Source organism: Maniola hyperantus, chromosome 26, assembly GCF_902806685.2.
Source record: "Maniola hyperantus chromosome 26, iAphHyp1.2, whole genome shotgun sequence".
In the NCBI taxonomy this organism is placed as follows: domain Eukaryota; kingdom Metazoa; phylum Arthropoda; class Insecta; order Lepidoptera; family Nymphalidae; genus Maniola; species Maniola hyperantus.
In genome coordinates this window covers 4,788,272-4,802,863 of record NC_048561.1, presented here as the reverse complement: position 1 = coordinate 4,802,863, position 14,592 = coordinate 4,788,272, and the positions used below count along the sequence as shown (strand labels likewise).

Genomic DNA, 14,592 nt, shown 5'->3' with positions numbered 1-14,592 from the left:
CTAATCTATAATAATCTTGCTGGGAACCAAAGACCAATAAAGTAAACTTAGCAAGATACTTTTTTTTTTAACTGGTTTTACGGCTCTGGGTTCTAATCTATAATAATCTTGCTGGGAACCAAAGACCAATAAAGTAAACTTAGCAAGATACTTTTTTTTAAACTGGTTTTACGGCTCTGGGTTCTAATCTATAATAATCTTGCTGGGAACCAAAGACCAATAACCAATTGACAAAAAACAAATGACACAATTTTATTTCCTAAACAAATTTTGGCAAAATTATGAATCGTTTTATGATCGTTATAAAACTTATGTTTCTACAAATAATTCACTTGATAAAACAAATTACCAGACAAATTGTCATTTCATAAAATATCATTTGACAAACAATTGATTTCTTTAATCGTGTTAATTAGTAAAACAACATATAGCACTTTTTTTTTTGATAAAATGAATTGTTTGATAAAATGAACTATTTGATAAATACTTTAAGAATTCACTAAATCTTTTATATGTCGACCGGGCCGACGGAAGAGACCGCTTACTATGGTGGGGGGTCTCTTTCCTCCCCCCCGCTCCCACCATCAAGAGCGAGCGAAGCGAGCTTGGGACTTGGGGCACTCCGACTCGGAACGGTTAGGTTAGAAGGGGATGGCGGGGTCTGTAAGACCCCGCCATCCCCTTCGTGGGTTATTTCTTTTTTTACCACCCAGAAAAAAGGAGCCCCGCGAAGCGGGGCTCCGTCGACGGGCCCCGGTCGACGAGAAGAGACCACCACTATGGTGGGGGGTCTCTTTCCTCCCCCCCGCTCCCACCATCAAGAGCGAGCGAAGCGAGCTCGGGACTTGGGGCACTCCGACTCGGAATGGTTAGGTTAGAAGGGGATAAACCCCCCCCCCCCCTAACCTACCCAATCCTTAAGTTTTTTAAAACAGGCTACGCCAGAAGACTCGCTTTAAAGCCGTTTAGAAAAAAAAAGTTTACTTTAACTGGTCTGTACAGCAGCAGCAAGAGTATTATAGATTAGAACCCAGAGCCGTAAAACCAGTTAAAAATAAAGTATTACAGGTGTTAACGGTGGTAACCTATGACAGTATCTATCGTATTTTGCGATTTTGTATTGTGTTTGTTTAGTTTATTCTAAAAATGCTAATTGTGATTAAAGTGATTAATTTTATTTAAAAAAATGATTTTCGAGCTCTGAAATTTTAACTTTTTAAGAGTTTCAGGAGCACCCCCTTTACTGCCCCCTATCCCAATGGATGGTATTGTACTCTATAGCAACCCCAATGAGGTACCTACCTTTTCCAATAACCACAAAGAAATACAAAAGCACAAAATGCATGAGTAATGTAGAACAAATTCAGACTTCGGAAAACTACTAGCACGTGAACCCGTACCACCAAAAATCCACTAATTTTGAAAATCCGACAATATTCAAACGATACAAGAATAATCCGACAAGACAATATTCTTTGAAAAACTATAGCACTAAACTAGCACGTGAACTTACCATCAAAAATCCACTAATTTTGAAAATCCGACAATATTCAAACAAAACAACGGTGCAGTGGTGCAAAACATAACAAAAGACAAAACAAAAGTCAAAAAATTACATGATTTCCTCCCTGAGTTTCCTCCATGATTTCTGTCTTCTCTGCTTCTCACTTTTGTGATGTGTAGTCAGTCGTCAGTCGTGCTCGTGCATATCACCGGTGCATATTGCGCGTAGATCTCTATCACAGAGTACTTTGATCTCTATTCTCTATCTAAAAAGTATAATATTATAATCACTACAATTAGCTCTATCACGGTTGTATTTTACGCACCGATTTTACGTGTGTATGATTTGCATTTTTTTAACTGGTTTTACGGCTCTGGGTTCTAGCCTTTTTGAGCCTACATGATTTGCATTTTTCGACCAAACCCGTAGTTAGAGTAATAAAGGTAGATGCAGGAACGTTTGCTTTCTCATTCACACTTAAAAGAGCACAGATAAAGTAACTAATGTGATAAACAGAGACGCAGCTAACCTATTTTTTGTCCCTTATCGTATAACTGGTTTTTTTCAAGAATACATACAAGAAGTTGCAAAACAAACTTTGAGAATTCGTGGCGTAATTGTATTTCTCATGAGTTATTTACTTGTTTTCACATAAAAAACGTTTAATACAAATGTTGTTGATCGGTTAATACAAATATTGACTACTAAACAATGGTAATTATTGTCGTGTTATTCATCGTTACGTCGTGCTATCGCTATCTCATACGCGGTTACACAGTACTTAAATCTACCTATTATTCTATCTACGACCAAACCAAAGAGTATACATAATATTTAATAATATGCCACAGACAGAGTACCTACATATTAATACTTGCACACTTGCACAGTGTACAGTGCGACAAGGCTATCTTGGCGCGTGGCGAAAATCGGAACTAACGTTGCCGTCAAGTGTCCCCTTTGTTATTATTTGAATACTAGCTGATGCCCGCGGCTTCGCCCGCGTGGATTAAGATTTTAAAAATCGCGTCGGAATTTTTGATTTTCCAGGACAAAAAGTAGCGTATCCGTGTTAGCTCGTTCCCGAGATACAAGATATCTGAGTACTAAATTTCGTAAAAACATTTAAACGCATAATTCTTTAAGTGGCATCAGCGTGTTTTAAGAATGTGGTTCCTTAGAGCATCAGGAATGAGGAGTTGGGTCCTCGAGTTCAACGATAGTCTTCACTTGGTAGGTACCTCCAATATCAATTTATAACCGACAGTTTCTAAATTCCATCAGTTTAGGTGATCAGTAGGGCGATTGTCTAAAACCTGCATCAATCATTATTACAATCTCAATTGTTCTGATTGGCTGAATTTGTGCGATTCTTGTTGCAACAATGCATTGTGGCCAATAGTGAGCGAGCATTAACCAATCAGAGATGATTGCGATCGTGACATTGTAGCTGTCAAACAACCGCGGTAGGGCCACTGGTCCCCTGCAGCATCAGGTTGAGGAGTTGGAATCCAATTTTTTATGGAACAATGTTGCAAAGTTTTTCTATCGATTAAAAAAGAAACTACGCAAATCGGTTCAGTAATATTCGATTTCGGTGCACATAGGTAGAAAAAAAAAACACAACTCCTTCTTTGAAAGTCAGTTGAAAAAGTAGCCTATGTTACTCCATGGTTAACTGACTTGTCTGTGAAAGTCCAGTCGAAATAGGTCCATCCATTCCAAAGATTAGCCCGTTCAAACAGATAGACAGACAGACAGACAGACAAAAATTTTTAAAAGTGTGATTCAGTTATGGTACAGTTCAAAAAACCAGTAACCAGTTCATGAGCTTAATATGAGGTAGTTATTTCGATATTACAGACAGACACTTCAATTCCGAGTTTCTTGCTGGTTCTTCTCGGTAGGAAAGGCATTCCGAACCAGTGGTAGATGCATCCGACGATTCGAAAGTACTCGTAAAAGTTTTTTTGAATAAAAAAGATTTTTTATTTTATTTTATTTATTAGTATAGATTCTAAGCCTTTGTTCTCCAACAGCGCCCCCCTGTCAATGTCATTCTAGTGAATCTAGTGCCAAGAGAGCCTTGTCGCACTGCTCAGAATAAGGACTGTTAGAAGTAGCCCTATTGTGACACTTACTGTTAGAGCGAGATAGCTGAATGCATTTAAGCTCTTGTTAGAACGTGACAAAATGATTATGCTTTGTCCTTATCACCGTGGCCACTTTTTTTGTTTGTCAAAATGTATTTGTACGTGAGTATTTGACAAACAACGTGAAGTGTAGAAGGAATTACATTTCACAAGTTAGAAAATCTGCTTGAGCGAGAGGGACTGAGGGGGCCACGCTAGTTGCAAATCTGGACATATCTGTGTCGCACTGTATAAGGTAGGTACTATACTCTATGCACGAAACCAATTCAAATTCTATGCCACAGAGTACCTACATTGTGCTCTATACTTGCACTGCACCATAGACCATCACTGCACAGTCGTAGACTGAGTAAAAAAGCTAGACTAAAGTACTGTGTAACCACGTCAGAGATAGCGATAGCATGACGTAACGATGAATATAATACGACAATTACCATTGTTTAGTAGTCAATATTTGAATAACCGATCAACAATATGTGAAATACAATGACGCCACGAATTCTCAAAATTTGTTTTGCAACTAAAGTTGTAGTCCTTGTAAAAACCAGTTACACAATAAGGGACAAAAATAGGTTAGCTGCGTCTCTGTTTATCACATTAGTAACTTTATCTGTGCACTCTTTTTAGTGTGAATGAGAAAGGAAACGTTCCTTTGTCTAGATTTTTTACTTAGTCTACGCTGCACAGTGCACTGCCGTTTCCTGTTTCAACCATAGTGTAGTGAGTCCACTTTTTTAGAATTCGCCTTATTCTAGGGTTAAACGACTAATATTTGGTACGGCTTAGGGCTTTTTATGTTTTATTGATTTGCGGTAAATGGAACAATTGAATTTCATGTGCAAATGTGACCCCACTTAGTATTATACCTACCTAATCCATTCTTCCATACTAATATTATAAATGCGAAAGTGTGTCAGTCTGTCTGCTAGCTTTTCACGACTCAACCGTTCAACCGACTTTGACGGAATTAGTTACAAAGATAGCTTGCATCCCGGGGAAGGACATTGGCTTCTTTTTATCCCGAAAAACTGAAGAGTTCCCATACGATTTTTAAAAACCTAAATCCGCGCGGATGAAGTCGCGGGCATCATCTAGTATAGGTACTTGTATTTTTTAAATTTATCAAAGGACTGACAAAGGGTAGAATAATACATCGTAATTATGATAATCATTCGTTTTTCATAATATTATGAGATTGAGAATATTTAGTAAATGGAATAAAATCATGAGTACAAAAAGATTTTCTTAATAATAAGATCAAGACTAAGGCACGGAAAATCATAGGTATTAAAAACGTGAAATGATGTTGTTCCTAATATTTTTATGCCCCTAAAACTAAAACCAACCTTTTTTTAAGGTAATTTAGGACAAATTCCTACAGAAACTAGAGTGAAACCAAAATCGTAAGCATGGTAACACTGATGCAAATCATGATTCCTGGTGCAAATCTTGTGCAAATAGATGTTTATGTTGGCTAACTTGTTTTTCTGGTGGCGCCGCTGCGTCGGCTGGCGACGCTGGCGTCCCGCGTCGTAGGTACCTACATGTGCATCGGCCATTTTCATTTTGTTATTGCATTTGGAATCTTGCGGCGCCCAAGTAATTTTATATTGTAGCGCAAGTGTAGAATTTAGATGGAAAAATCATATTAATTATTGGGAGTTTTAAGTATTTTATCGTGGACGCTGAAATTAAAACAATATGGTAAGTTTGAAGAAATTATTATGCTCTTGAAAATTTTATGAAGCTCTTTCTGGTTTTTGCCTTCTGCTATATGTAGAAAACCTTTTGGGAATGTTGTAAACAATATTTGCAGTTTCTAGACACTGCGGTTTGAGCTGTCTGAACTTTGATTAACGAGTCACTCATGTTCTAGTTAATTTAGATCAAAATCAAAATGTCTTCTCTTGATCTGGCTGGCTTAGACTTAAGATGTCCGGCCGTGGAAAATTTACACAGGCAAACAAATTTTCTCATAATTAATAGCTAGCTGATGCACGCGACTTCGTCCGCCTGGATTTAGGATTTTAGAAATCACGTGGGAACTCTGGGAGATATTTAAAGTACTTAAGTATAGTGCGCGACAAGTCGAGATGGCAATCGGGGTATGAGGTGAGGGGATGCCCCGTACATCCGCACGTTACTCGCGCTCGCCCGCATCGTGTTAGCGCGGGGCCTGAGAGTGTTCAGGGCGTTCACTTCCCATCCCGATTGCCATCACGACCTGTCGCGTACCTATTCTCTCTGTCAGTGTCGCGTCTTTATGGTCAGTTCACATTATTCCAGTCCAGTAATCCAGCGAGTTAATCCAGTCCAGTGCTGGACTGGATTATATCGTCCACATTATTCCAGTCATTCAAAAGCTGTTAGATCGGTAACACTATAGTGACAATGCTTTCAAGAAAGGAGTTTAGAAATTGTTTTAAAACTGTTCAATTATTACTGTTAGAAGAAGTAACTGATGTAGTTGAAGAAGAACTAAAAAGAAAAAAGCGGATTTGGGTGAGAAACTGGATAAGCGAAAGAAATGTAAAAGGAGGCTCAACAATGCTTTTGCAACAGCTGAAATCAGAAGATGCCTATGAATATAGATTGGCAATGAGAATGACAGCAGAAAATTTTGAGGAGTTGTTATCATTAATTTCAAACAATATTCAACGTAACGATACATTATTAAGAGATGCCATACCTGCAAAATTAAAACTAGAAGTCACTCTATCCTTTTTATCTACTGGAAATAGTTACAGAAGCCTCAGTCATCTGTTTCGGTTGCCAAAATCATCTATATCGCAAATCATATCAGAAGTTTGTCAAGAAATAAAAAGGGCATTAAAAGATCACATCAAGGTAACTAATTTTCTTTATTATAATTTCCTCATACTTAACACTATTTCACATTTAAGCTTGATTGAAAGCATTCATAATAATATTGGCGTATTCTGTATCTTCACACAATAAATTAAGTGAATCATCAGTGGCTTGGGTGTCTGTAGTAGATGCTGGACTCATTGAAAATGTATTAGAACTTGGACCAGGCGCTTGTAGTATGTGAGAATAACTCGTATTACTAAATCTCAAATCGTTCAGTCTACATTTTGTTACCACTTTTTGTATTTCTTCTTGGCCTAGGATAGCCTGTTCTGTGGAAAGTTTTCTTAATTGCGTTGCAATGTATTTTCCAAAGATATCAAATTCATCTTCCTCTCTTTCTGAGTTGGAGAAGTCATTTTTGATCTCCTTCATGTTTTTGACAATTGCAGATAACTCTGTTAATCTAGACTTCTTCTTTCGTGGTTCCGGTGCAGAAGTTTCCGGTGTAGGAGTTTCCGGTGTAGGAGTTTCTGGTGTAGGAGTTTCTGGTGCAAAAGCGGAGGGATCGTCATCAGCCCGCACTCTAGATTGAGATTCTGTATTTTCCTGAAAATAAAATTATTATTTTATTACAGGTACCAAGTACGCCACTCGAATGGGGACAAATCGAGAAAGGATTTCGGAATAAGTGGAACTTTCCCCTTTGCTACGGAGCGATTGATGGAAAACATATTAAAATTACGGGCTCCAAGGAGTATGGAAGTGTGAATTTTAATTATAAAAAAGATAATAGCATTGTTTTAATGGCACTTGTAGACCACGATTATTGCTTTACCTATATCAACGTAGGAGCAAATGGAAGTGCATCTGATGGTGGTATTTTCAAAAACTGTTCTATCTATAATCAATTGGAAACTAGCGGCTTTATACCAGAAGGAGGGGTAATTGTAGCTGATGCTGCCTTTCCATTAAAAACATACATGATGAAACCATATCCTGGGCCCAATTTAAGTTTTGAAGAAAAAATATTTAATTACAGATTATCACGTGCCAGACGCATTGTCGAAAATGCTTTTGGAATATTAGCAAACCGATTTCGAGTTTTCGAAAAGGCTATTTCGACAAAGATAGATACTGTGGATCACATTGTATTTGCAGCTTGTTCTCTACACAACTGGTTACGAAAAAAGTCGAGCGCTTATCTAACTACTTGTTCTGTTGACCGCGATGATATTGATACCCACAGTTTGATTGAAGGTATGTGGAGAACTGACGTACGCGGTTTAAACAGTATCACACAGCAAGGCAGTAACCATTCATCGTTAAGTGCAAGAGAGAAAAGAACACAGTATACTAATTATTTTGTGAACGAAGGGAAAGTACCGTGGCAAAATAATATGATTTTTTAAAAAGTAGGTAACTGTAAATTTTATAGTCACTGGTTGTAGACGAAAATTCATTTCAATTTATCATTCATTCTAAATAATCTTAGAATTATATAATTTCATTAATAAATTCTGAATAATTTAATTTCTTAACAAACAAACCTGTACTTTTCTTTTCACCATTGCATTTCTTATAAATGAATTGAACTCGGCGAACCATTTTATCTTCGGCTGGTAAACATCACCACTAGCACCAGAAGTGGAGGATTTTTTAATCTTGTCCAGTTCAAGGTAGTATGTAGATCGCATACTTTTTATTTTATTTTTTACATCTTCTACAGTAAAACCTTCTATTTGCATACCCTCACAAATTTTTTGCAGGGCGGATTGGCGCATGCCTTTGTGTTTATAAAATTCTGAAGTGATATCCCACAGACACACATGTTCTCTATACAAAGAAACAAACAGAAGAGTTTGGTTTTCAGTTAATTTCATTGTTAGGAATTAGCTATAGAACTCCACAAAAAACAACAATGCGTGTTCACTGTAAAACGTGTAATCAAGCACTGGATTGGCCGTTCACACTATTCCAGTGGCGCTGGAATGGGCGAGCTGGAATGAAAAATAGACCGTCATTCCAGTCACTGGACTGGATTGATCACTGGAATGGGTACATTCCAGTGCAGGTTCACATTGTTCCAGTAGCATTCCAGCACTGGACTGGAATGCTGGACTGGAATGCTACTGGAATAATGTGAACCGACCATTATCCCATAGTTTACATACTGGAGATGGAAAAAAATCCGAAAACTGCGAATTTGTGGTTACATAGTTAACAAAAAAATAATTAAAATGTGTTCATGAAGTAATAATTAGTATTTTCAATTTTCAATACCAAGTAAGTAACATATGAAAAGGCTTTACCTGTAGGTACTAAACAGATTTTTATTTATTTTTATTCATAACAGTTTTTGATTTATTGTGCAAAATGTCTCAATAATACCCGAGTACAGAACCCTCGGTGCGTGAGTAGGGTTGCCAGATGTGTTGAAAAAAAAAAACCGGACCAGTTTTTAATTTTAATATTATTAACATAAAATTAACTTACCTAAAAAGGTAACTTTCTATCTTAACTAAATTTACATTGAATAAGAAAAAAAAACGATCAAAAGAGAAGAGAAAATCATTATTTCCAATAACAGTAGGTAAATCTACTTAAACTTTTTTAATATATTTTGTATTAGATGCCACTGCTTTCAATAAAGATGTATTGTCTGAGATGGCATCTTTGAATTCAGTGCAACTAGCAGATATATTAAAGAAAACGCACAATTCACTCTTCACAGTATTAACGGCGAGACGATTTCTTTCGTCTGTCCATACATTTCCCATGACGCTAAAGATTCGTTCCACAAAAGCATTAGATATGGGAATACTACACACATACTGCACTATTTTCAATAAATTAGGCGCTGCTTCGTTGGTAAAAAACTTGCACCACATATTAATAGAGTTTCCTTCAAGTGAAGAGAAAACACTTTGAAGTGCAGCCAGTTCTTCATAAATGTTTTCAGGGGGATTTTGCTGCTTCCATGGAGACAATGACCATAACTCAATCAATTGATCCAGCGTAGGAAATCTTCCGCATTCGAGATCTAAACAACTAAATGCCTTATAATTGTTATTTTCAAAAGAATACCACTGTTCTATATATGCTAGTGCTCTTTGGTAAACTATTAGAGCGTTTTTAGTAAATTCTCTTGATTGATTTTCTGAAAGATAGCCTTGTCTTAATGCCATATGAACTTTCATTCCGAAATGTTTGTCACTTATTTTCTTTGCAATACTGTCCCGGAATTTCACCATTATATTGTGCAAATGAAATGCTGCTGTGGTACGTTTTCTAACAAAAGTAAAATTTCTTGAAAAGAAGCCATAAAATTATGAGTGAAATATAAATATAATTCATTGTAAGTAGGAGTGGTTTCACTTGCAATTTCGTCTACTTGATCAGACAAGATAGCCCAAAGAGCCCTAGGACAATTATCAGAACCTTGTTCTAAGAAGTACCTTTTCAATGGTCCCCACGACAAAAGCATCCTATCAAGAGCTTTAAACAAACTAAGCCATCTTGTAGGAACATGTCGTATAACTTCTCTGTATTCGCTCTCAAAGAAATCAAAGCACGCCTTCAACTCTTCTCGTTTCTTCGCGGAACAAGAAAACTCTGCAAATACTTTCATCACTATATTTTCGACATCAACAGGCATTACTTTCAAAGCGATTTTTGCGCAGTTGTGAAATATGTGGTCATTACAGTGAGCAGCTATAATTTCATTATTTTCTTCAGATTTTAGCTTTTGAAAAACGGAATTATTAACTCCAAAATTTACAGAGGCATTATCTGCTCCATATGCTGTTACTCTACTCCACGACAGTTGTGAATTATTCATGACTTGACATAATTGTTCCTTAATAGATCTTGAATCTTCGAATGAGTCTTCATAAAAGTCCAAAATTTTATGACAAATACCGTTTCTTGGTGAGAAATATTGAATCGCAACTGGAAAGAACTTTCTGTTTCCTTTATTAGAAGCATCGGTAGCAATGGAAAACGGAACTTCATTCTTTAAATCCTCCTGCACAAGTTCCATCGAATATGGATATAAAACTTGGTTTGCGATAGCAGTACATTTAGTGCGTCCTCCTGTCATTTGCTTTACGATATCTGAATCTATAATTATTTTTTTTAAAACTTTAAATGAGCAATCTTGAGCAAGATACGAAATATGGTGCTTGATACCATGATAAACTTCAGTCAATTCGGCAATACTAACTTTTTCACTTTGTGCGCTGCCTTTTCGTGTAAAGAAAGAACTCATTCGCTGAGACATGGCTGCAGCACTTTCTGAATCTTTGTGCTTCTTTGACGCAGCATGATGCGTTAATGCTTTCAAGCCATCATAAGCCACCGTGAACTTATTTTTACACAATTTGCAGTAGCCTTTTGTGTTGTCTTCGTAACATTTATTTAACCACGAAAATCGAGATTCCCAGTCAACATTATAGTGGCAAACCCTTCTTACTTTTTTAGGTGGAGTTTCTTTACTTGTTGATGCTTCCTCGTCTTCCATTTTGATTGACAAAGCCACACACAAACAAGATAACGATGAAACACAGCACAGGAAACAAAATATAATAACAATAATAACACGCTGCAAGCGTCGCTAAAAATACTTTAGGGCGCGACTACTTTCACTTGTAACTATTAAGCGACTGAAGTGAAACAAGTGCGTGGGAGCGGGTCGGGGGTGGCGGGCGGCGCGTCGAACGAAGCGTTCGAGAGTGGTTTAAGCGCCAGGTGAATGAACTACTCGTAATTTTTACTAAAACCGGACAATCTTTTGTCCGGTTTACCAAGATTTTCTTGACTGGACAAGCATAAAGAAAAACGGACTGTCCGGTCGAAAACCGGACATCTGGCAACCCTATGCGTGAGTCTGACTGGCACTTTGCCGGTTGTTTTTCTTTGAAACAGAATGGTAGATAACTAAATAATTTTAAATACATATCACAAATTTGCGGATTGGCAGGAATCAAACCCGGCCGCGTCTCCTGTGATAGAATTATTGAGAAATTTTCTTGAAGTGTAGGTAAAACACAATAAAATATAAAATACTAGCTGATGCCCGTGACTTTGTCCGCGTGGAATTTTAAAAAGTGGAGGTTTTTAAAATCCCGTGGGAACTCTTTGATTTTCCGGGATAAAAGTAGTCTATGTCACTCTCCAGGTCTTTATGCAAAAAAATCACGTCAATCTGTTGCACAGTTGTGACGTGATTGACGGACAAACCAAGAAACAAACGCACTTTCGCATTTATAATAAGAGTACTGATGGTAGATAACTATTTACCTACTAGTGTTTTCTAGGCAAATTTTATAATTACTTAAAATTTTTGTTTACAGAACTGTTGGAATTGCAGTCTCCTCTAAACTCGCAAGCTTCTGGACTGGACACATCTCAGAATTCAAAACCAAGGTACCTTTGTAAATGCTGATTACGTCCATAAAAATGGTGTTTGTTGATAAACTGACAGTAATATCTACTAAATATACACACAGTGTGATGTTGAAAAAGCTGATATTTGATGCTGCAAACAACACTTGAAGCAGTCATTGAATCACTACAAATGATAATGTAATAATGATTGTGCTGGTTTTACGAAATTGACTCACAGCAGCTCGATTGCAGTAGAATGAAAGCTACAATGTCACGATCGCTATCATCTCTAATTAGTTGACGCTCGCTCTCTATTGGCTACAATGCATTGTTGCAACAAGAATACCATAAATTCAGCTAATCACAACAATTTTGTATTGACTGTAATAATGATTGATGCAAGTTTTTCGGAATCGACCTACTGAGAGAACACTGAAGAGATTAACCAAATTCATCCTCATGATCAACCCATCACCGGCTCACTACAGAGCACGGGTCTCCTCTCAGAGTGAGAAGGGTTTTGGCCATAGTCTACCACGCAGGTCATGTGCAGATTAACCAAATTGCTGCTTTGCAATCCAGTCGTCATTTCATCTTGATAGATCAGTGGTTGTGTCAGCTGATAGTAATTTGTACTGCTGGATATGAATGAAAACATAGATAATAATCTCAGCTGAATAAGATAAGATCTAATAATATATATGATAAGGGTTATAAGCAGATAACATGACTATGGATTGGAGACGGTCAAATAAATACAGGACATCCATGAACCTGCATAGCTCAAAAGAATAACTTTCTTCTTCTCGAGTCGACGGTCGCCTTAAATATGGGCTTTTTAAGGTGGCAATTGTGGTGAAAAGATTAATCAGCCTACTGATTTTGTTTGAATAGTGCTGCTTCCAGGGACGCCGGGTGCTTGTGATCGGTATAAAACTACGCGGGAAGGCTCTTTTCATGTCCCCAAAGACTAACTAAAAGGTCCTAAATCTCCATACATCTTCAAATGTTCTAATGAAGTTTCTTCATGGAGCACTGTATTTACAAGATCCAAGATACAACAATTACACCAGCTGGACCCCTGGATATAACAAGTCCTGAGAAAACAACTCAAGAAATACGACTGAACTAAAATCAATTATACAATGAAGTAATGTACAATGCACTAACTAGTCATCATCATGCTGCAGGGTCTTCATGCACCATACATCTTTAATTGGGCTAGCAAAGTTTCTTTATGAAGCACTATTACAAGTTCCAAGATATAACAATTGAACCATATGGGCTCCTGGATATAACAAGTCCTGAGAAAATCAACTCAAGAAATACTACTGAACCCCAGATATAACAACATTATGGAGAAAGATCTCCCTATTGTAACGGCTAAGCACATATCAACAGCTCCCGTACAGAATATAAAACAGAGAAGAGGCTAAGCAAATTGCAGTCTAAATAGTCCTAGACTTTAAGCAACCAGCTGTTGTCTTGACCCATAGTCATATAATTCTAGACGTCCATCATAGTCAGGCCTAGAAAACAAGCAACCAGCAGTTGTCTTGACCCATAGTCATAAACTTCTAGACATCAGGCCTAGAAAGCTTGTTCTGGACTGCCATTTACATGGCCAGTTGTCATAATCTCAACTGATAGATGGTCCACTGCTGGAGATTGGTGTCTTATGGGGAATTTCACTAGATGCCTGTAAAATTTTCATCCTAGAAAGTCTTGTACTCTTGCCATCTGGTTGCCAGCTGTCATAATCAACTGATAGATTTCCACTGCTGGACATTAATGTCTTGTATTGATTCCACTTTAGATGGCTATAAAATTTCTGCCTAGAAAGTCTTGTACTCTTGCCATCTGGTTGCCAGCTGTCATAATCTCAACTGATGATGTCCACTGCTGGACATTGATGTCTTGTATTGATTCCACATTATATGGCTATAAAAACTTTGGCTTTGAAAGGCTTGTATCCAACTGCTATGTGATTTCCAGTTGTCATATCAAAAGATGTCCACAGTTGGACATTTAGGTCTGCTGGGAAATTCCTCACTCCACATAGTTGTGAGGCTTGTGTCCAGCGGTTTCGTGATTTGTTTGATGGTGTTTTTTAATCTGGATGGATATGTCTTTTAACTCACGTAGCCCTAGTGGGAGGGAAAATAATTATAACAATCATGTTTCACATGCAAAATATTAAAAAAAAAATTAAAAATTAGGAAGAATAAGGCATTCTGACTTCCTTATTCTTTGTGTCTTTAACTTGCCATCAAGCGCAAGCCTATTTCGCAATCATAAAAAAAATTATAAAGATATAGTCTGTTTCCACTCGACAGACCTACGGCTAGTTGGAGGGAAAAGGGTGGTAAATAAAGGTCTACAGAATTAGGAAGAATAAGGCATTCTGACTTCCTTATTCTTTCTAAGTGTCTTTAACTTGCCATCAAGCGCAAGCCTCTTTCGCAATCACTCATAAAAAAAATTATAAAGATATAGTCTGTTTCCACTCGACAGACCTACGGCTAGTTGGAGGGAAAAGGGTGGTAAATAAAGGTCTACAGAATTAGGAAGAATAAGGCATTCTGACTTCCTTATTCTTTCTAAGTGTCTTTAACTTGCCATCAAGCGCAAGCCTCTTTCGCAATCAATCATAAAAAAAATTATAAAGATATAGTCTGTTTCCACTCGACAGACCTACGGCTAGTTGGAGGAAAAAGGGTGGTAAATAAAGGTCATGTT

The 14,592-nt window shown here is 37.3% G+C and overlaps 1 protein-coding gene and 1 long non-coding RNA gene across 3 annotated transcripts; both read left to right on the top strand.

Moving 5' to 3' along the window:
- Positions 1–5,157: 5,157 nt before the first annotated feature.
- Positions 5,158–14,501, top strand: LOC138404219 (uncharacterized). The gene is made up of 2 exons (XR_011238243.1): positions 5,158–5,361; positions 11,820–14,501. It is a non-coding gene; the product is annotated as an uncharacterized lncRNA (long non-coding RNA).
- Positions 5,927–8,616, top strand: LOC117994148 (uncharacterized). Of its 2 annotated transcripts, XM_069507624.1 has the most exons (3): positions 5,927–6,504; positions 7,104–7,880; positions 8,235–8,616. In XM_069507624.1, the coding sequence occupies exons 1-2, from the start codon at positions 6,049–6,051 to the stop codon at positions 7,875–7,877; spliced, it is 1,230 nt and encodes a 409-aa protein (XP_069363725.1). In that variant the 5' UTR covers positions 5,927–6,048; the 3' UTR covers positions 7,878–7,880; positions 8,235–8,616. The 2 variants fall into 2 exon arrangements, with proteins under 2 accessions (XP_069363725.1, XP_034837923.1); XM_034982032.2 differs by lacking the exon at positions 8,235–8,616 and having other exon boundaries at positions 7,104–8,014.
- Positions 14,502–14,592: the final 91 nt, after the last annotated feature.

Coding starts and splice junctions, on each gene's coding strand:
- LOC117994148 (XM_069507624.1), top strand. CDS start 6,049: ATGCTTTCAAGAAAGGAGTTTAGAAATTGTTTTAAAACTGTTCAATTA. Junction 6,505..7,103: donor CATTAAAAGATCACATCAAG/GTAACTAATTTT, acceptor ATTTTATTACAG/GTACCAAGTACGCCACTCGA.